The 21,973-nt window shown below is 53.0% G+C and overlaps 1 protein-coding gene and 1 long non-coding RNA gene across 2 annotated transcripts; one reads left to right on the forward strand and one right to left on the reverse strand.

The window, feature by feature from the left end:
- Positions 1-613: 613 nt before the first annotated feature.
- A1BG (alpha-1-B glycoprotein) lies at positions 614-17,178 on the forward strand. The gene is made up of 10 exons (XM_082436453.1): positions 614-673; positions 7,016-7,078; positions 8,906-9,140; positions 9,229-9,264; positions 9,350-9,628; positions 10,083-10,355; positions 10,632-10,928; positions 11,549-11,845; positions 12,636-12,923; positions 17,108-17,178. Exons 1-10 carry the CDS (start codon positions 629-631, stop codon positions 17,161-17,163), a joined length of 1,869 nt encoding a protein of 622 aa, XP_082292579.1. The 5' UTR covers positions 614-628; the 3' UTR covers positions 17,164-17,178.
- Positions 6,033-7,130, reverse strand: LOC309648323. The gene is made up of 2 exons (XR_014256559.1): positions 6,565-7,130; positions 6,033-6,211 (listed from the first exon to the last, which is right to left on the reverse strand). It is a non-coding gene; the product is annotated as an uncharacterized lncRNA (long non-coding RNA).
- Positions 17,179-21,973: the final 4,795 nt, after the last annotated feature.

Consider the following 21,973-nt stretch of genomic DNA (forward strand, 5'->3'; position numbering starts at 1 on the left):
GCGCGCCCGGCGCGCGCGCGCACCGGCGAGCGGCCCTACGCGTGCGGCCGCTGCGACCGCGCCTTCAGCCAGCGCTCCAACCTCCACGAGCACCAGCAGCGGCCCGCGGGCGGCGCGTTAAACCTCGCCTCGCGCACACGGCGTCCACAGGTGTCCCCCACCTGAAGCTTCCTAGGGGGCTTCAGTAGCCTTCGGTCGCCTCGGGGGTGTCTGCACACCCTCTGGTGTAGCTGGGCCCCCCCACCTCCCTTAGATCTGGCGAGGCCTCCGCCTCTGACCTCCCTGGCCTCGGGAGTGGGACCCTGCACACCTCGTGCACCTACCCGAGGCCGCTGGCCGGGGGCTTCTGGGTCTGGGACTCTGCCTGCCCACCGCCCGGCGGTTCAGTGGTCGCCGTGGAGAGGGCTCTGCTGGGGGGGATTCCCTGGCAACCTTGGGCTGGTCTGTGATTGGCAGGTGGGGATGTCACGTTACATCAAAGCCGGGTGGTCCTTCCCACCCCGAGCGCTCGTCTCCTCCTGTCGGGACGCCAGGCTGGACTACGTCTCCCAGAAGCCCCTGCGGCGTGGGCGCAATCAAGGAGGGAGACTTGAAGGTGTGGCTACACCTGCCCGAGGCCATCACTTACATGGAGTCCAGCCGAGACCCGGAGCAGCATGTTTCTTTCCTAGCTGTATGTATGGTTATGTTTGTATATGATTCTAATTTACTCCCCACCCCATCCTCCACACTCTTTCCAAAGTGAAACTCCGAGGACTCTCCACTCCAGAAGCCAACGTTTGCGCACACTCATTACAGGCCGGGCACCGTGCTGGGCACTCTGCCCTTAATCACCCCTTTGGATTCTCACCTTAACTGAGGGTGGGGGGCAGGGAAGACTCAACCATATCAGGGTGCCCAGAGAGGCCATGGGCGGGGGGCCCAGCCAGAGCCTCCTGGAGGGAGGGCAGGGCTGGGCTCAGCACCAAGTCCCTCACCGTCTGGGCCTCCGTGCTTCCAAAGGGGTTCCCTGAATGTGGCCATGGACCCTGCAGCAAAGCCCTGGTGAATCACCCTTCACTTTCTGTCTCCTGTCCCGAAATCCTGTCGCCTGGGAAAGGGAGGATGTGTGGGTCCCCTGGGGTAAGGAAGCTGTTGGCTCTCCATTCCCAGGCCTGGCTTGCAGGACACCATCCAGCCCTTTACTGTGTCTTGCTTAATTCAGGACTCACCTCCCGAGGGCTTGAGTTCCCCTGCTCTGCGGCAAGCCGTCCTTCTTGAGGCAAGCCCAGCCCACTGTGTCCTGCCATGTGGTCTCCTTGAAACCTTCCCCTGTCCTGCCCCCATGAGGCAGGACCCAGTCACCCAGTACTCTTTCCAAAGGTTTCTCCCAAGTTGCAGCTATCCTGGCCACGTCACATTCCACCCGGGAGTAGAGGCTAAAATTCGCAAAGCTGGTCTCTTCGCAAGTCCAGCAGAAATGAAAACACATGCCCCTGCCGTTCTGTTCTCAGCATTTTAGGGGCGCATTTACACTTCCTTGTATACTTACTAAACACCAGCAAAGTCGTGCTGGACAGATATCCTGGGTAGTGCAAGAATGTGAGGAAGGCTGCAGTTGCAGCCCACATGGCACACCTGACAGCTCATTCCAGAGAGCAGTGCGGTGGGGCAAGTGGAAGAGGCCATTCAGGAGACCTGGAAGTCTCCCCACCCCTGCGGCCAATGGAGCACCTCAGGCAAAAGTGGAACTTGGGTTTTTTCTTTTTACTGTCCACACAATTCATCCTGAGGAGGAACCCAACTAGAGTGGTACCCCCAAGGACAGCTCAACCTTTTACAGACACCCAGGACATTTATTCTGAAGCGACGTTCTGTTGTTAAGAATGCAATCCTTGGTGGACACGAGGGGGTTGATGAGGGAGGCAGACTCCCAGTGTGGTCAGTGTGTCACGGGTGATGCACACCCATCAGTCGTCGTGATAGACCTAAACATGTTCAAACCAAAGAGGAACCCGGTTGATATGCAAGTGTAGTGACAGTTTCCATCAAGCCTGAACACAAGGGGAGTCTTTCTGGAGAGAGCCTAGGAATGTGACCAGGTGGGCTCAGCTCCACTGCGGTGACAACGCTAATGCCCTACCGACTGAAAACACTAAAACTAACCCCCCACTCCCACCATACATTGTGGGTTGGCAAGGGCAACACTCGCCCCCAGTCACTCACCAGGGCCCCTGACAACGGAGCGGCCACTATGTCAAACATGGCTGGCTGCTAGTGTGGTTGGCAGGTGGTCCCTCTCTATGTGGACCTCTGTGCATGTCTGCTTGAGTGTCCTCATGACACAGCAGTTGACTCTCCCCAGAGCGAGTGAGTTGAGTCCAGGTCACACACTGTCACTCATGCCGTATAATATTCGTGCCACAGACCACCCCGGATTCAATGCAGAGAAGAATATGCAAACAAGGGTGTGGAGGCCAGGAGATGAGGGTCATTAGCAGCTGTCTTGAAGGCTGGTTACTACACTGTCTGAGTGAGAAGCATGTGGAAAAGCTTCTGCTGGTGGTTCAACTTCATCAAGCACCAGACAGTCCATGTGGGCAAGGAAGGCTGTGAGCCCAGTCAAAACCCCTCTCTCTCTAACTTCCTGCTAGGGAGAACCCTTGTGGATGTAGGGGGCATCCTCAGTGAACCCAAAACAGCATAATCCTAAAGAAATCCATGCCCAGACACATCATAAGCAAAGCTGAAAACTAAAATTTAAATTTTTTGAAAGCAGCCTGAGAAAAACTATGCCTCACATAAAGATTGATACAAAAGATCATAGATTTCTTATCAGATATTATGAAGTCCAGAAGGCAGGGAAACAACATTTTTAAAGTGCTGAAGAAAAGAACTGTCAGTCCAAATTCAATATACAATGAAAATCCACTTCAAGAAAGAAAGCAAAATAGGGACTTCCCTGGTGGCGCAGTGGTTAAGACTCTGCGCTCCCAATGCAGGGGACTGGTTTTGATCCCTGGTCAGGGAACTAGATCCCACATGCATGCTGCAACTAAGAGTTCGCATGCCACCACTAAGGAGCCCACGTGCTGCAACTAAGGAGCCAGCGAGCTGCAACTAAGGAGCCTGCGTGCCGCAACTAAGACCCAATGCAACCAAATAAGTAAATAAAAAAATATTTTAAAAAAAAGAATGAAAACAAAATAAAGACATCCTCAAATGAAGCAAAACTAAGACAATTTGTTGCAAGCACGCCTGTTCTAAAAGAAATGCTAAATAGGGAGCTTAGCATTTGTCAGAAGGGAAATGAAAGCAGAAGGAAAATTTGAACCTTGGGAATGAAGGAAGAGTAACAGATTGCATATGTTTGATCCTTAATATATGTATGATTGTTATTTATTTATTTATTTATTTATTTATTTATTTATTTTTGGCTGTGTTGGGTCTTCGTTTCTGTGTGAGGGCTTTCTCTAGTTGCGGCAAGTGGGGGCCACTCTTCATCGCGGTGCGCGGGCCTCTCACTGTCGCGGCGTCTCTTGTTGTGGAGCACAGGCTCCAGACGCGCAGGCTCAGCAATTGTGGCTCACGGGCCCAGCTGCTCCGCGGCATGTGGGATCTTCCCAGACCAGGGCTCGAACCCGTGTCCCCTGCATTGGCAGGCAGATTCTCAACCACTGCGCCACCAGGGAAGCCCTATGTATGACTGTTGAAAGAAAAATTTATAACATTGTCTGGTAGGGTTTTCTTGACAATGAAATGTCATTTATACCACAGGGTTTTAATGTGGTATAAATGACAACTACAGCATAAAGAGAGGAGGGTATCAAAATTCATTCAGTGATATATTTGAGATTTGAACATTTTACTGTTTATAAATATCTCAAAGAAAACCATTAGTGTACCAAATTAAAAAAAAATTTTAAGAGCAGTAGGTAAAGAGACCTATATAGTGCTAAAGTTTCTACATCCACTTTAAGTGGTAAAATATTAATTCTAAGTACACTGTGAAGAGTTATGAATACTCTAATCCCTGGAGAAACCACTTAAAAAGACTATAAAAGGAGATGATCAAAGGCTCAGTAGATGAATAAAAATGGAACCGAGAAAGAAATGACCCAAAAGAAGGCAGGAAAGAGGAAACAGATGGATAACAGAAGGAATAAACAGAAAAGAAAAAGGTGGATGAAAACCCAAGCATATCCATTGTTACATGTAAATGGTCTAAATATACCAATTAAAAGAATGTGCCAGAATGAATATTTTAAAAAGAATATAAGAAACATACCTTAAATATAATATACGTAAGCTTAAAGTAAAAGAGTGGGGAAAGGTATATAATATGAAAACTCCATCAAAGAATGCTGCAGTGACTATATTAATATCGAACCAAGTAGAGTTCAGAACAGGGAAAATTACCAGGAATAAAGAGAGAAATTACACAGTGATAAAGGGCCAATTCACGAAGAAGACATAATTCCAACTGTGTATGAATCTAACAACAAAGCCTTAAAATACAGGAAACAAAAACTGGTAGAGCTGAAAGAAAATAGTAGACAAATTCACAATTATACTTGGAGAATTCAACACCCCTCTCTCTATAATCAACAAAACGAGAAGACAGAAAATCAGTAAGGTTACAAAAGAACTGAACAACATCATCAACCAACTGGATGTAATGGATGAACTTGCCAATAGTCGATTTTTTTTTTTATCCACAAAGAAGTAATTTCCCATGATTTAAAGTAACACAGGGCGTCCCTGGTGGCGCAGTAGTTAGGAATCCGCCTACCAATGCAGGTGACATGGGTTTGAGCCCTGGTCTGGGAGGATCCCATATGCCGCGGAGCAACTAAGCCCTTGAGCCACAACTACTGAGCCTGCGCTCTAGAGCCCGTGAGCCACAACTACTGAGCCCACATGCCACAAATACTGAAGCCCACGCGCCTAGAGCCTGTGCTCCGCAACAAGCGAAGCCACTGCAATGAGAAGCCCGTGCACCGCAACAGAGAGTAGCCCCCACTCGCCGCAACTAGAGAAAGCCCACACGTAGCAACGAAGACCCAACACAGCCAAAAATTTAAAAATAAGAAAAATAAATTTATTTTTAAAAAGTAACACTGTTACTAATGTTTAACCCCAAAAGTCAATGACCTAAGTTTCCACCTGAAGAAAAGGAAAAAGAAGAAATTAATTCAGAAGTAAGTAGAAGGAAGGGACCAGTAACGATACAAGAAGAGATTCACAAAGTAGAAAAGAGACAGTACAAAAATGAGCAAAGCCAAAATGTAGTAAGTTCTTTGAAAAGATTAATGCAGTTGATGAGCCCCTAGCTAAACTGACAGAGAGAGAGGGAGAAGGGACACCACATCAGTCATGAAAGAGGTGACATCACTACAGACCCTGCAGGCACTAAAAGAATGCAGGAGTGTTATGAGCAACTCCATGCCAGTAAATCAGACCTCTCAGAAGAAATAGGCAAACACACAGTTTATCAAGTATTAGTTGATAATGCTAGCCTAATACACAACTGCTGTATGCCAGCACCTCGAGGGCCAAGCTCCAGGCAGGGGTTGGGCAACAGTCCAGGAGGGCGTCGGGTGGGGTAAACGGGGCTCAGGATCGAGGGACAGTGGGGAAGGACAGGACTCCCACTCCTCCCACAGCTCCAAGCTCGGATGTGGGAGACCTGGCCTCTGGTTGGAGACACAGTCTGGCACCACCACATGGTGGCCACTCAGACTGGGAAGACAGAACTACACAATGCAGCCTCTGAACTGCCTCCCAGTTCAGTCAAGGTATGTCTGGAGCCTCAAGCTGCCCACCCACACCTGCTGGGGACTGGGCAGAGGTGACTGGGGAGTAGCTTAATGGAAGAAGGCAGAAGAAGGCAGTCTTGAAAAGTGGGGGCCCGGAAGCCAATCCTCGGCACGCCTACCCTCAGGATCCAACCCGGAGCCCATCCACCTTCAAGACCCAGGATCCCAGCCCGCTTCCCTCGGCTCTGGGACTCCAGCCCCACTACACCGGGGCTGCCTTTGGCCAAAGACACATTTTTAAAGTCTGTCTTCACATTTATTGATTCTGGCATGGTTGAGGGAGAGCCGTCCCTGCCCTCTCCCCCCAGGGCAAGTCCAGCTTCCAGCTGCAGGAAGAGGGATCAGAGCCAGACTGGAGAAAGGACTTCCCAAGGATACCATCAGCAGCCTGGGTCTGCAGCTGGATCAGCTTCCTAGACAAATTTGACAGAAGAGAAATGCTAGGGGGAGGAGGCTCCCTGGTGAGTCAGGGCAGACCTCACTGAGACCCCCCAGGAAGGATGTGGCTTGGTCAGCTGCCAGCTAAGACCCCCCCCCCCCACACACACACACCTGGGCCTCCCTCCAGGTGCTCCAGCTGGCCACGCCACTCTCTGCCTTAGGGCCTTTGCCTATGTGGTTCCCTGCCTGCAATTCCCCCCACGCACCCCAGCAGACTAGGCCAGTGTTCGTGCTGGGAGGAGGTGCGGGGAAGGGCACTCCTGGAGGAGGGTACAATCCGGGCAAAGGCCGGGAGCCTCGACGCGCCCACGGAACCGAGCTCCACCTGCCACTTGGAGCTCCACCGGGTCGCTGAGCTGGGACAGCAGGGAGTGGGGCCAGTTGGAGCGGTAGCCGCAGCTGTAGTTGCCGGCGTGTTGGGGCCCCACGTAGGTCAGCACGAGGTCCGTGGAGGGGTGGGTGGTCCAGACCACCGCCGAGGGCTCCTCTTCGCCGGACCGTAGCAGCAGGAAGGAGACGTCGGGCACGTGGCCCTCGCAGCGTAGGACAGCGTCGCGGCCCGGAGTCACGGCCCCCGTCCACAGGGGCCGGAGCCGCGGCCTGGGCAGGGGTCCTGGGCGAGAAGCGGGTCGGTCAAGTGAAGCCCCTCGCCCCAGGCAGCAGCGGCCCAGCCCCGCTCCGCTGCCAGCCCCCTTCTCCAGCCCAGGTTGCTGGCTTCACACCGTGGTCACTGCGCTGTGACCGTAGTGTCTCCCCTTACACGCCCCCCCCCCCAGACCCGGGCCTTCTCTGAGACTTCCTGGGGTCCCCAGCGAACGGCACTCAGGGCTTCAGGACAGGTGAGGAGAAGGAAGACAGGATCCAGGGGAACGGGTTCCCGCAGAGGGCACAGCGCAGTCAGCGCACCTTCCCCGCTCCCCCACTCCCACCATCCTGGTTTCCTCACTGCTCAAGCTGCCTCACAGCCTTTACGCTGTCTGTCCCCTCTGCCTGATGCTCCTCCCCCAGTGACCCGCAGGGCTCAACCTCCCCAAGAAGCCTTCCCTGACCCTCCAGAGCCACGTGGCCCCTCTGCCCCGGTCTCCACCATGTCCTCGGGATGTGTGTTCTTCCCAGCACCTCTGTCTCCCTGACCAGCCTGGGCTCCACACGGGCAGGGCCTGGGTGGACATTTTCACACTGTCATCTCTGTGTCTGGCACACAGGAGGTGCTCAGTACAAGCTTGTGGGATGCATGGGGGAGGAGGAAGGCGGGTCAGCTGGCAGATGAGAGCTGGGAGGTTTTCACAAGCCTGCGACAAGCTGGAGAGCTGCGGCCTGGACACCCGGGCTGAGGACCAGACCTCCAGGGGTGGGATGACCGGACCCCCTCAGAGGTCCAGAGTGAGAACACACCTCCCACTCTCTCCCACTGGGCTGTGTCTTAGGGGGAGGGGGAGGCCCACTGGGGACAGGTGAGGCCTGGCCTCTCCGCAGTGAGCAACAGCCACAAGAATGACCAAGGGCAGCTCAGAAAACTGTCCACAACCTGAGCACAGGGGCAGGACCAGGGTGGAAGCACAGGTCTGAACTGAATGGCCTGGGTGCGAATGTGTCTCCAAATCCATGGTGGGTCACACATTGCGGAATCAACCAGCGCTGGAGGAGGAATCAGCTCCAGGCAAGAGCCAGGATGCGCCTGCAGGAGGCCCGCAGGACGCCAAGCGTAGAAAACCCAGACACGGGCGAATCCCACCTTGGCTGGCACACCTCCGACACTGCACGTCGGGGGGGCCCACGTGGGGCTTGGGGTTGGCCTGGGCCCTGCCCGCTGCCTTCACCTGCCCCAAGGTGAGTGGGGACCCCAGTACTGCTCAGCTGTTGGGGGAGGAGAGGAGAGGCCTTGCAGAGGGGAACGTGCCAGGAGGACAGGCCCCCACCTGCCTCATTTCCTTCACGACTAACGCAGAACTGACAGTAACACCACCTACTGCCCAAGTCCACGCACAGAATGCTGTGAACCACAACAGTAGGTGCCTCATAATTTTATGACTTATTTTTATTCCATGATTTATTATTTTATTATCAATTATTTATTACTTATAAACAAACCATCAATTTAAATATTCGTTTATTACTTTAATGTATTTCTTATTTATTATACTATCTATTTCTAACATTATTTTATTACTTTTATTAATTTGTTGTCATTTATTGCATTATCTATTTTTAATACTTAGTGTTTTATCCTTTCTCTTATCATTAATTAATTCTTTTCACTTTAATCATCTTATGACTTATTGGTAATTTTATTTGCTAACTATGATTCCATTCTATTATTTAAATGTATTTGTTATTATTTATTACATTACTTGGTTTAGTATTTATTTTATTTTAATGTATTTCTTTTCTCTCTCTCTTTTTTTTTTTTCTTTTGCCACACTGCCTGGCATGTAGGATCTTAGTTCCCTGAACAGGGATCGAACCCTTGCCGCCTGCAGTGGAGTCCTAACCACTGGACCAGCAGGGAATTCATAATTTTATTTTTATTTTAAAAATGTTCTTATTATTTTTCCATTTACTATTTATTATTAATTGTCTTCATTTGTTATTCTTTGCTGTTATTACATCATTTATTCTGTTATCTTTACTCTTTATTATTAATTTAGTTTATTCATTCTGCATAGTTATTGATTGTTGCTATAGCTGAGACTCCTGAGGCCACATCTGCCCTTTGTCCCGACCCCCTGGAGCCCTGCTTTCCTGGAAATACGAATGAGCTGCGAGGTCAGTGCCCCGCGCCCTCCCTCCACCGCCCCACCCTCCCGGCCGCCCTGGCTGGGCCTTATCACCCGGCAGACACTCCTGGGGCTGCAGTGAGGCTGACCATGTCCGCACGGGTGGCCCTCCTGCTGCTCTGGGGTGAGGCGCCCCGCCTGGGGTCCCCGGGGCCGGGATGAGGGGCGGGAAGGAACAGCCATGGGGCCTCACAGGTGGTGGGTCTCCGCAGGTCTCGCCCTGAACCCAGTGACCGAGGAGGCCGTATGTGAGTGGGCCGGGCCTGGGCATGGTGGGCGCTGCGGGGTGAGCCCCTGCCTGGGCACCCAGGTCTGACACCCATCCCCACGCAGTCTTCGACACAAGGCCAACCCTGTGGGCAGAGGCCGAATCGCTGCTGGAACCCTGGGCCAACGTGACGCTGACATGCCAGAGCCCCCTGTGGACCCTGGAGTTCCAGCTCCTCAAGGATGGGGTGGCCCAGGAACTGGTGCACCTGGGTTCACCTGCCACCGAGTACAGGTTCCCGCTGGGAGCAGTGACCGGGGACACCCGGGGCCTCTACCGCTGCCGCTACAGCATGGACAGCGGGAGGACCGGCCTGAGCTACCTCGTGGAGGTGACTGGAGCAGGTGAGTGGGGGGCTCACGGGCCTCGGGGCCGGAGGAGAGGCCTCCCTTCCTCCACTCCTCACTCTCCCTGCTCTCTTCCGGCCCCTCCCCGAGTGGCTGGTGGCCTTGGGCAAGTCAGGTGACATCTCTGAGCCTCAGTTTCCCCACTGGTAAAATGAGGGTGATGTTTGTAGCAACCCTAGAAGGCTGTGAGGAATAAATGACTGAATCCCCAGGAAGCGGTTAGGGCAGGCCTGGCCACAGGTGGGCCCTGAACGCGACTTCCCCTTGTAGTCCCCTGTCGCCGTCTCGGCCTGTCACCCCTCCACCCCTCCACCCCCGCCAATGCCTTCCATCTCCTGGCTCCCTCACATTCCCATGAGTGTGGAGGTCCAGGTCCGGCTGGGGCCCTGTATCTTCCAACTCAGGTAGAACCACCCGTGACCCCTGCGCCCCACCCCCGCCCCCCCCGCAGAGCCCCTGCCCCCACCCTTGCTCTCGACCAAGCCCGTGCCCTGGATCACACGGGGCCTGAACACGACGCTGCTGTGCCTCGGGGGACTTCGCGGTGTGACCTTCCTGCTGAGGCGGGAAGGCGACGACCAGTTTCTGGAGGTGGCTGAGGCCCCAAAGGACACGCAGGCCACCTTCCCAGTCCACCGGGCTGGCAACTACAGCTGCAGCTACCGGACCCACGCATCAGGCGCCCCCTCGGAGCCCAGTGCCACTGTGACCATAGAGGAGCTGGGTGAGTGTGTGGACCATCCCAGAGGGCTTCCTGGGGGCGGAGGCTCCTGGAGACAGAGTAGCTTTTACCCTGACCCCCGGCCCTGAATACCCCTGCCCAGGACTGGGTCTGGGAAACAGTGGCCACGCAGTTGCCCCGCCTTGATAGTGGCGTGGGAATTTGCCACAAGGAAGGCTGTTCCGGGGGCCGAGGTCTGGAGGCTGGGCTCCAAGGAACGCTCCCACAGCGGGGGTGGCTGGGACTCTGGCCGCCCCAGTGACTGTCCCTGCCTTGCAGCCACGCCGCCGCCACCCACGCTGACTCTGAATAGCGGGTTCGCCGGGCTCCTGCGCCCCGGCTCGCGCACGACTCTCACCTGCGTGGCGCCCCTGAGCGGGGTGGACTTCCAGCTGCGGCGGGGCGAGGAGGTGCTGCAGGTACCCATGGCCAGTACCAGCCCAGACCGCGTTTTCTTCCAGCTGAACACGCTGGCCCCGGGAGACGGCGGTGTCTACACGTGCCGCTACCGGCTGCGAGACGAGCTAGCGCCCTGGTCCTTGGACAGCGCGCCCGCCGAGCTGGTGCTGAGCGATGGTGAGCCTGGGGGATGTGGCAGCGGGGAGGGAGGGCGGGGGCGCTCTGCCCTCGGGGCAGCGGGAGGAGAGACCCAGGGAAGGGTCCCGGTAACTGCACGGCTCAATCCCGACTCATCTGCCCGGCCTCAGTTTCCCCAGCTGAGGATAGAAAAATGAGCCCAGCCTCGTGGCCCCGCGAAGAATAATTGGGTCCACGCGCAAGTCTGGCCATGCAGGCGCTACATGCACGGGGGCCCCCAGCCTCCGGGGTCCGGGTGGGCGCTGAGGCCTGTCTGTTGAGGGTGGCCAGTTTGGGGCTGCAGGACCCGCCAAGGACTCGGACCAGGGGCGTAAACCCCAGGAGCGGACGCCGGCGGGCGAGGCCGGCGCGGATGCTCCCCCAACAAAACACGACCCCACACGCCTCTAATTTGGTGGGCACACAAATTAGTTAGGCACAGCGTAGGAGCGTGCGTGAGCGTCCAGGGAGGACGGGGGCCGGGACGTCGGGCGGATGGCGCGGTTTTACGCAGGGCGGTGCGGGCGGGCCTCCCGGGAGGGAGCAGAGGCAGCGGGGCGCACTCTTTCCGGCGGAAAGATGCGGCATTGGGCGTCAGCCTTGCCGCGTCCTCCCCGCAGGGACGCTCCCGGCGCCGGAGCTGTCGGCCGAGCCCGCGACTCTGAGGCCCGAGCCGGGGACGCTGGTGCAGCTGCGGTGCCGGGCCCCCCGCGCCGGCGTGCGCTTCGCCCTGGTGCGCGAGGGCGCGGGCCAGCGCCGGGTGCACGGTCTCTTGAGCCCCGCGGGGACGGAGGCCCACTTTGAGCTGCGCGACGTCTCGGCGGTCGACTCGGCCAACTACAGCTGCGTCTACACGGACACGGCGCCGCCCTTGGCGGGCTCCGCGCCCAGCGCGCCCGTGGAGCTGCGCGTGGACGGTGAGCGGCGGGCACAGCGGCCCGGAGCCTCCTTCTGCCCGTGCGCAACACGAGGGCGCCCGCCTGTCCCAGGACGCCGAAGGGAAGCGCTCTGGGCCTCGGCCCTGCCCGCGGAGTCGGCTCCTTAGGGGAGCGCGAGGTCGGCCGCCAGGGCCCGGGGACACCCAGCCTTTCGGCCTGTTTCCCACCGACGTGAGCACCGGGGCTACGTGTAGCGCCCTGGTGGTGGTCGTGGAGAGAGGCCCCAGAACTTAGGGTTCAGAGTGCTAACGGCTTTGCACTGGCTCACGCCTCAGGTTCCCTGTGCGACACGCCTGTCGGCCGTAGTCAGATTATGACCCCACCGCTGCCTGCGCCCAGGTGCCCACGGTGGAGGGTTGAGCTGTAATTCTCCCCGAGCCCCCGCCGGCCCTGGGGTTTGTGTGTTCCTCTGATTTCCTCATCCGGATCTCCTGGGGTCGGAGGTCAGGCAGAGCCCGCGGCACAGCGTCCACCGCCAGACCACTGACTGCGCTGTGCCCTCTGCGGGAACCCGTTCCCCTGGATCCTGTCTTCCTTCTCCTCACCTGTTCTGAAGCCCTGAGTGCCGTTCGCTGGGGACCCCAGGAAGTCTCAGAGAAGGCCCGGGTCTGGGGGGGGGCGTGTAAGGGGAGACACTACGGTCACAGCGCAGTGCCCACGGTGTGAGGCCAGCAACCTGGGCTGGAGAAGGGGGCTGGCAGCGGAGCGGGGCTGGGCCGCTGCTGCCTGGGGCGAGGGGCTTCACTTGACCGACCCGCTTCTCGCCCAGGACCCCTGCCCAGGCCGCGGCTCCGGCCCCTGTGGACGGGGGCCGTGACTCCGGGCCGCGACGCTGTCCTACGCTGCGAGGGCCACGTGCCCGACGTCTCCTTCCTGCTGCTACGGTCCAGCGAAGAGGAGCCCTCGGCGGTGGTCTGGACCACCCACCCCTCCGCGGACCTCGTGCTGACCTACGTGGGGCCCCAACACGCCGGCAACTACAGCTGCGGCTACCGCTCCAACTGGCCCCACTCCCTGCTGTCCCAGCTCAGCGACCCGGTGGAGCTCCAAGTGGCAGGTGGAGCTCGGTTCCGTGGGCGCGTCGAGGCTCCCGGCCTTTGCCCGGATTGTACCCTCCTCCAGGAGTGCCCTTCCCCGCACCTCCTCCCAGCACTAACACTGGCCTAGTCTGCTGGGGTGCGTGGGGGGAATTGCAGGCAGGGAACCACATAGGCAAAGGCCCTAAGGCAGAGAGTGGCGTGGCCAGCTGGAGCACCTGGAGGGAGGCCCAGGTGTGTGTGTGTGGGGGGGGAGGGTCTTAGCTGGCAGCTGACCAAGCCACATCCTTCCTGGGGGGTCTCAGTGAGGTCTGCCCTGACTCACCAGGGAGCCTCCTCCCCCTAGCATTTCTCTTCTGTCAAATTTGTCTAGGAAGCTGATCCAGCTGCAGACCCAGGCTGCTGATGGTATACTTGGGAAGTCCTTTCTCCAGTCTGGCTCTGATCCCTCTTCCTGCAGCTGGAAGCTGGACTTGCCCTGGGGGGAGAGGGCAGGGACGGCTCTCCCTCAACCATGCCAGAATCAATAAATGTGAAGACAGACTTTAAAAATGTGTCTTTGGCCAATGGCAGCCCCGGTGTAGTGGGGCTGGAGTCCCAGAGCCGAGGGAAGCGGGCTGGGATCCTGGGTCTTGAAGGTGGATGGGCTCCGGGTTGGATCCTGAGGGTAGGCGTGCCGAGGATTGGCTTCCGGGCCCCCACTTTTCAAGACTGCCTTCTTCTGCCTTCTTCCATTAAGCTACTCCCCAGTCACCTCTGCCCAGTCCCCAGCAGGTGTGGGTGGGCAGCTTGAGGCTCCAGACATACCTTGACTGAACTGGGAGGCAGTTCAGAGGCTGCATTGTGTAGTTCTGTCTTCCCAGTCTGAGTGGCCACCATGTGGTGGTGCCAGACTGTGTCTCCAACCAGAGGCCAGGTCTCCCACATCCGAGCTTGGAGCTGTGGGAGGAGTGGGAGTCCTGTCCTTCCCCACTGTCCCTCGATCCTGAGCCCCGTTTACCCCACCCGACGCCCTCCTGGACTGTTGCCCAACCCCTGCCTGGAGCTTGGCCCTCGAGGTGCTGGCATACAGCAGTTGTGTATTAGGCTAGCATTATCAACTAATACTTGATAAACTGTGTGTTTGCCTATTTCTTCTGAGAGGTCTGATTTACTGGCATGGAGTTGCTCATAACACTCCTGCATTCTTTTAGTGCCTGCAGGGTCTGTAGTGATGTCACCTCTTTCATGACTGATGTGGTGTCCCTTCTCCCTCTCTCTCTGTCAGTTTAGCTAGGGGCTCATCAACTGCATTAATCTTTTCAAAGAACTTACTACATTTTGGCTTTGCTCATTTTTGTACTGTCTCTTTTCTACTTTGTGAATCTCTTCTTGTATCGTTACTGGTCCCTTCCTTCTACTTACTTCTGAATTAATTTCTTCTTTTTCCTTTTCTTCAGGTGGAAACTTAGGTCATTGGCTTCTGGGGTTAAACATTAGTAACAGCCTAATATTAGACTTAAAAATAGGTTTGTGTTACTTTAAATCATGGGAAATTACTTCTTTGTGGATTAAAAAAAAGATCGACTATTGGCAGTTCATCCATTACATCCAGTTGGTTGATATGTTGTTCAGGTCTTTTGTATCCCTATTGATGTTCTGTCTTCTTGTTCTGCTGATTCTAGAGAGAGGGGTGTTGAAGTCTCCAAGTATAATTGTGAATTTGTCTGTTATTTTCTTTCAGCTCTACCAGTTTTTGTTTCCTGTATTTTAAGGCTTTGTTGGTAGATGCATACATATTTGGAATTGTTTTGTGTTCTTGGTGAATTGGCCCTTTATTACTATGTAATTTCTCTCTTTATCCCTGGTAATTTTCCTTTTTCTGAAGTCTACTTGGTTTGATATTAATATAGTGACTGCAGCATTCTTTGATGGAGTTTTCACATTATATACCTTTCCCCACTCTTTTACTTTCAGTTTACCTATATCATTATATTTAAAGTAGGTTTTTTATTTTCTTTTTAAAAAAATTCCTTTTAATTGGTATGTTTAGACTATTTACATGTAACAATGGATATGCTTGGGTTTTGGTCCACCTTTTTCTCTTCTGTTTGTTCCTTCTGTTTTCCGTCTGTTTCCCCTTTCCTGCCCTCTTTTCGGTTATTTTTTCTCAGGTTCCATTTTAATTCATCTACTGAGTTTTTGATCATCTCTTTGTATAGTCTTTTTTAGAGATTTCTCTAAGGATTACAGTATGCATGCTTAACTCTTCATAGTCAACTTAGAATTAATATTTTACCACTTAAAGTGGGATTTAGAAACTTTATATAGGTCTCTTTATCCTCCCCTTTTTAAATTTTTAAAAAAATCTTGTACCCTAATGGTTTTCTTTGAGATATAATTTATAGACAGTAAAATGTACAAATCTCAAATATATCACTGAATGAATTTTGATACCCTCCTCTCTTTGTGCTGCAGTTGTCATATATACCACGTTAACATACACTGAAAACCCTACCAGAAAATGTCATAAATTTTACTTTCGACCATCATACATATCTTAAAGATCAAATGTATGCAATCTAAAGTCCCTTTAGCATTTCTTTTAGAACAGGCCTGCTTGCAACAGATTGTCTTAGTTTTGCTTCACTTGAGGATGTCTTTATTTTGCTTTCTTTCTTTTTTTTTTTAAATTCAATTTATTTATTTATTTTTGGCTGTGTTGGGTCTTTGTTGCTGCGCACAGGCTTTCTCTAGGTGCGGCGAGCGGGGGCTACTCTTCATTGCAGTGCGCGGGCTTCTCCTTGTGGTGGCTTCTCTCGTTGTGGAACACGGACTCTAGGCACGAAGGCTTCAGTAGTTGTGGCACGTGGCCTTAGTAGTTCTGGCTCGCGGGCTTAGTTGCTCCGTGGCATGTGGGATCTTCCCGGACCAGGGCTGCAACCCGTGTCCCCTGAATTGGCAAGCGGATTCTTAACCACTGCGCCACCAGGGAAGCCCCTGCTTTCATTCTTGAAGTGCATTTTCAGTGCGTATAGAATTCAGACTGACAGTTCTTTTTCTCAGCACTTTAAAAATGTTGTTTCCCTGCCTTCTGGCCTTTATGATTTCTGATAAGAAGTCTATGATCTTACGGGACTTCGCTGGTGGTCCAGCGGTTAAGATTCTGCACTCCCAATGCAGGCGGCCTGGGTTCAATCCGTGGTCAGGGAACTAGATCCAGCATGCCACAACTAAAGATCCCGTACGAGGCAACGAAGATCCTGTGAAACTAAGACGTGGCACAGCTAAATAAATAAAAAAGAAATCTATGATCTTTTGTATTAATCTTTATGTGAGGCATAGTTTTTCTCAGGTGGCTTTCAAAAAGTTTAAATGTTTTTAGTTTTCAGCTTTGACTAGGATGTGTCTGGGCATGGATTTCTTTGAGATTCTGCTGTTTCGGGTTCACTGAGCTTTCCGAACCTGTACGTTTATACCTTTTGCCAATTGGGAAAGTTTGCAGCCATTATTTCTTCAAATATTCTTTCCACCATCATCACAAAGAATGTGATTTCATTTCCGACTATACTTATGGTTTCATGAGTCTCTCATTGTGATTCTGTCCTATAACAAGGCTGTTATAACCTTCCTGGTTTCAAACTATTATGTCATCCTAATGCATTGTTCTTTTTATAAAAATACAGTGATCCTTTGATCTTAATAATGTTTTTCTGCATTAACAGCTATTTTGTCTGAAATTAATACAGCTCCATCAGCTGGCTTCAGCTTCATGCATTCCTTGTATATCCTTTTGTGTTCCTTTACCCTCAACTTTCCCACATCCTTGTTTTAGGTGTGTGTCTTCTAAAGAACATATGCCTGGGGAATTCCATGGCGGTCCAGCAGTTAGGACTCCACACTTCCACTGCAGGGGACATGGGTTCGATCCCTGATCGGGGAACTAAATCCTGAAAGCCCCGTGGTGCGGCCAAAAACATAAAAATACAAAAATAGAAAACATATGCCTGGATTTGAAAGAAATCCAGTCTGTTAGCATTTGTCTTATGTGGTGTGTGGAGTATAGTCATGCTTATTGAAATCACTGACATACTTGGATGTGCTCTCAAATCCCAGGGCTTCCATCCCTCCATCCTACATTCTCTGAGCCCTCTCTGCATCTATAAAATGGGGATGCTGGGCTTCCCTGGTGGTGCAGTGGTTAAGAATCCGCCTGCCAATGCAGGGGACACGGATTCCAGTCCTGGTCCGGGACGATCCCACATGCCGCAGAGCAACTAAGCCCGTGCACCACAACTACTGAGCCTGCGCTCTAGAGCCCGCAAGTCACAACTACTGAGCCCGTGTGCCACAACTACTGAGCCCACGTGTCTAGAGCCCGTGCTCCGCAGAAAGAGAAGCCACCGCCATAAGAAGCCCGCGCACCGCAAGGAAGAGTAGCTCCCGCTTGCCGCAACTAGGGAAAGCCCACGCACAGCAACGAAGACCCAATGCAGCCAAAAATAAATAAAAATAAATAAATAAATTTTTAAAAAAATGTGGATGCTTGTCCTGCCCTCAGACTGTTGTGTGAGGATTAAATGAGATGCTGTATATAAATTATTTGGCAGACTGACCAACACAAGCAGGCCATTAATAAAGATTCCTTTCTTCCCCTGACCTCCTTCCCCTTTAGACAAACATGGGCAGACACACTTCTCATGGCAGAGTGGGTGTCAGAGATGCTCAGAGCGCCGAGGGGAAGGAGATTTGGTTCCTCAGAGACAGAGACTGGGAGGGTGGGGGCAGAGAGGCGGAGTCAAATGCCACCGGTCAGCGCAAGTGGCCAGGCCCTGGATCAGGTACTGCACAAAGCACGTCTTGTCATCCCCTCGTTCCAGGCTGAGCAGGTCACTGAGGTTCAGGGAGGTCACTTATCCGACGCCCCCAAAGCAGCCTGACTTCAGGGCCACTCCCTGCAGCCTGTTGGAGGCCTGGGGGCACTGGGAACATGCATCTCTTGCCTCTGAGTTTCCCCCCACATCTGTCAACTTTCTCAGTCCCTCGGCCTCGGCCGCACTCTGTGTGGAAGTCGACCTGTGTCTAGGTGTACCTGGGACTCTCTCGGAGATGCTGACACAAGATCTCCATCTCCCTGGGTCTCAGCCTTCCTGTTCTGAACCACCCACGTCGGTCAGTCTTTGTTTACTCGTGACACAGAAGGAACGAATCCAATATGGAGGGAGAAACACAGGGAGAGACGGTGACGATGACCAGTACACAACAGTATGGGGGGTGGTGTCAGATGGTTCACACGCGATGGGGTCATCAGAGAAACAGAGGAAAGAAGGCCGACGCCCTGGCAGTTAGGAACAGAGGCTGCGACATCCAGTTACAGACCTGGACCCTGCAAGAGGGGCAGGGGTACAGCACTGTGAGAGAAGGCAGAGAGCACAGTGACAGGATGCTGGCTGCCAGAGCCCACGGCACCAGGGGGGCTCTGGGGCCACGGAAAGGGTGCACTCAATACAGGAACATTTTACTGAGGCTGCTGCGTGCCAGGCTGGTCTGAGTGCTGGGGCCCTGGAGAAACTGGATTGTTTTGCCCTGTAGGGCCCACAGCTGGCACGGGGGAGAGAGCCACGTAAACATCTATAAGGACAACGTAGGGCGGAGCGTGGTGACCGCCACCGGGAAGGCATCGGTCATGCATTCAGCAGACATGGGTCAGGGCCTGTTGCCCTGTGTGCTGTGGATGCTGAGAATAAGACATGGCCCGTGCTCTTGGAAGCTCACAGTGTCCTTGGGAAACACCGTCTCCAAGCTCTGTAAGGAGAACTATAATATGATAGGAGGTTTAAGAGGAGTAAGGGGGAGGCACTCTGGAAGCAGAGGGGGCAAGTTGGAGTCTGTTTGAGGTGGCTGGGGAGGGATATTGGAAACATCTTAGAGGGAAGAAGAGAGGCGGGTTCCAGGCACAGGCACAAAGGCACGTTCGCGGGAAAAAGGGTGGCTTCTTCAGGAACCGCACGTTGTTCCGTGTGGCTGGTGTGTGGGAGGTGTGGCCACGGGAGACAAAGGCTGGGGGCCAGTCACGGATGACCGTGAACAGCAGGTGACGGATCTGAGGTTTATCACACAGGGCAGTACTTTGAAACCGTCTTCACTCCACTGCACACACAGAAAAACGACAGTATTCCTATACACATAGGAAGGTAACTGGAGAGACGGCTTGGCACCCAAAGTAACTTATATCTTGGCAAGCTTGTAACCCATTCAAGAAGCTTTGCTGTAGAAGGTGACGTGGTGGAGAGCTTCCCACATGGAGAGATACAATCAGATTCGGGCTGTGGAAAGAGCCTGCTGGAGGCTGGTGTGGAAAAGAAAACGATGGTTTGTGTGTGGTGTGTGTGTGTGCGTGGCCTGGGATGTGTGTGGTATGTGGTATGTGTGTGGTGTGTGTACGTACGTGGTGTGTGTGGTGTATTATGTGTGGTGTGTGTATGTGTGTGGTGTGTGTATGTATGTGGTGTGTGTGAGGGGGTGCATGTGTGTGGTGTGTGTATGTGTGTGATGTATTATGTGTGGTGTGTGTATTATGTGTGTGGTGTGTGTAGATGTGTGGTCTGTGATGTGTGTGGTGTGTGGTGTGTGTGTTATGTGTGGTGTGTGTATGTGTGTTTTGTGTGTATGTACGTGGTGTGTGCATGTGTGTGGTGTGTGGTATATGTATGGTGTATTATGTGTGTGGTGTGTGTATTATGTGTGGTGTGTGTACGTGTGTTGTGTGTGTATGTACGTGGTGTGTGTGGGGGCTGTATGTGTGTGGTGTGTGGTATGTGTGTGGTGTGTGTATGTGTGTGGTGTGTGGTATGTGTGTGGTGTATTATGTGTGGTGTGTGTGTGTGGTGTGTGTATTATGTGTGTGGTGTATTATGTGTGTGGTGTGTGTAGACGTGTGGTCTGTGATGTGTGTGGTGTGTGGTGTGTGTGTTATGTGTGGTGTGTGTATGTGTGTGGTGTGTGTATGTATGTGGTGTGTGTGTGGGGGTGTATGTGTGTGGTGTGTGTTTGTGTGTGGTGTGTGCATGTGTGTGGTGTGTGGTATATGTGTGGTGTATTATGTGTGTGGTGTGTGTATTATGTGTGGTGTGTGTATTATGTGTGTGGTGTGTGTATGTACGTGGTGTGTGTGTGTGGGGTGTATGTGTGTGGTGTGTGGTATGTGTGTGGTGTGTGTATGTGTGTGGTATGTGTATGTATGTGGTGTATGTATGTGTGTGTGTGTGGGTGCATGTGTGTGGTGTGTGTGTGCAGTGTGTATTATGTGTGGTGTGTGTATTATGTGTGTGGTGCATGTAGACATGTGGTCTGTGATGTGTGTGGTGTGTGTATTATGTGTGGTGTATGTGTGTGGTGTGTGTATGTACGTGGTGTGTGCATGTGTGTGGTGTGTGGTATGTGTGTAGTGTATAATGTGTGGTGTATTATGTGTGTGGTGTGTGTATTATGTGTGTGGTGTGTGTATTATGTGTGGTGTATGTGTGTGGTGTGTGTATGTACGTGGTGTGGGGGGGTGCATGTGTGGGGTGTGTGTGGTGTGTGTATTATGTGTGGTGTGCGTATTATGTGTGTGGTGTGTGTATTATGTGTGGTGTGTGTATTATGTGTGTGGTGTATTATGTGTGTGGTGTATTATGTGTGGTGTGGTGTATTATGTGTGTGGTGTGTGTATTATGTGTGGTGTGTGTATTATGTGTGTGGTGTGTGTATGTACGTGGTGTGTGTGTGTGGGGTGTATGTGTGTGGTGTGTGGTATGTGTGTGGTGTGTGTATGTGTGTGGTATGTGTATGTATGTGGTGTATGTATGTGTGTGTGTGTGGGTGCATGTGTGTGGTGTGTGTGTGCAGTGTGTATTATGTGTGGTGTGTGTATTATGTGTGTGGTGCATGTAGACATGTGGTCTGTGATGTGTGTGGTGTGTGTATTATGTGTGGTGTATGTGTGTGGTGTGTGTATGTACGTGGTGTGTGCATGTGTGTGGTGTGTGGTATGTGTGTAGTGTATAATGTGTGGTGTATTATGTGTGTGGTGTGTGTATTATGTGTGTGGTGTGTGTATTATGTGTGGTGTATGTGTGTGGTGTGTGTATGTACGTGGTGTGGGGGGGTGCATGTGTGTGGTGTGTGTGGTGTGTGTATTATGTGTGGTGTGCGTATTATGTGTGTGGTGTGTGTATTATGTGTGGTGTGTGTATTATGTGTGTGGTGTATTATGTGTGTGGTGTATTATGTGTGGTGTGGTGTATTATGTGTGTGGTGTGTGTATTATGTGTGTGGTGTATTATGTGTGGTGTGGTGTATTATGTGTGTGGTGCGTGTATTATGTGTGTGGTGTGTGTAGACGTGTGGTCTGTGATGTGTGTGGTGTGTGTATTATGTGTGGTGTGTGTATTACGTGTGTGGTGCGTGTATTATGTGTGTGGTGCGTGTAGATGTGTGGTCTGTGACGTGTGTGGTGTGTGCATGTGTGTGTGATGAAAGAAGGGAGGGGTCAGGAAGGAGACCCCTGCTGGAATCCAGGTGACAGGTGATGTGGGCTCGCATAAGGAAACAGTGGTGGAGAAGATGGAGCAGAGGTGGCTGTAAGCAAGAGCAACAGGGCTGACTGATGGTGGGATGTGGAAGGAGAGGGGGTAGAAACGGATGCCAGGCAAGTGGCCAGCCGTACCCTCAGGACACGGAAAATGCGATAGAGGCTGAGGGTCTGGAAAACGCAGCCTCACAAGCTGGCCTTGGAGTCAACGTGAACAGGTGGAGGGAAACAGCACGTGCGAAGGCACAGAAGTGGGCACGGGCAGGTGTCCCTCCTGGGCTACGCGGCAGAGGAACGGGCAAGAAGAGACGCCACGTGGGAATGTGAAGCTGGAGCCTCCCTGCCCCAAGCATCCAGGGACCACTGTCCTGAGAGCAACTTGACCCTGACTGCCTTGGCTCCGAGGACCAATCCACATCCTCAGCTCAGCTGTCCTCTCTCTCAGATGGGCTTGAGTGGGGTATGGAGGGCAGCAGGAGCCTTCTGGAAGCTTCGCCAGCTGACCTGAATAGCTTT

This window comes from Balaenoptera physalus (assembly GCF_965194825.1).
Source record: "Balaenoptera physalus genome assembly, chromosome: 19".
Taxonomy (NCBI): domain Eukaryota; kingdom Metazoa; phylum Chordata; class Mammalia; order Artiodactyla; family Balaenopteridae; genus Balaenoptera; species Balaenoptera physalus.

Excerpts from the sequence above, each read along its gene's own strand:
- A1BG (XM_082436453.1), top strand. The coding sequence starts at position 629 with ATGGAGTCCAGCCGAGACCCGGAGCAGCATGTTTCTTTCCTAGCT. Across the intron at positions 674-7,015 it reads AGCATGTTTCTTTCCTAGCT|ACCCGGGCCTTCTCTGAGAC; the intron begins GTATGTATGGTT and ends CCCCCCCCCCAG. Across the intron at positions 9,141-9,228 it reads GGCCCTCCTGCTGCTCTGGG|GTCTCGCCCTGAACCCAGTG; the intron begins GTGAGGCGCCCC and ends GGGTCTCCGCAG.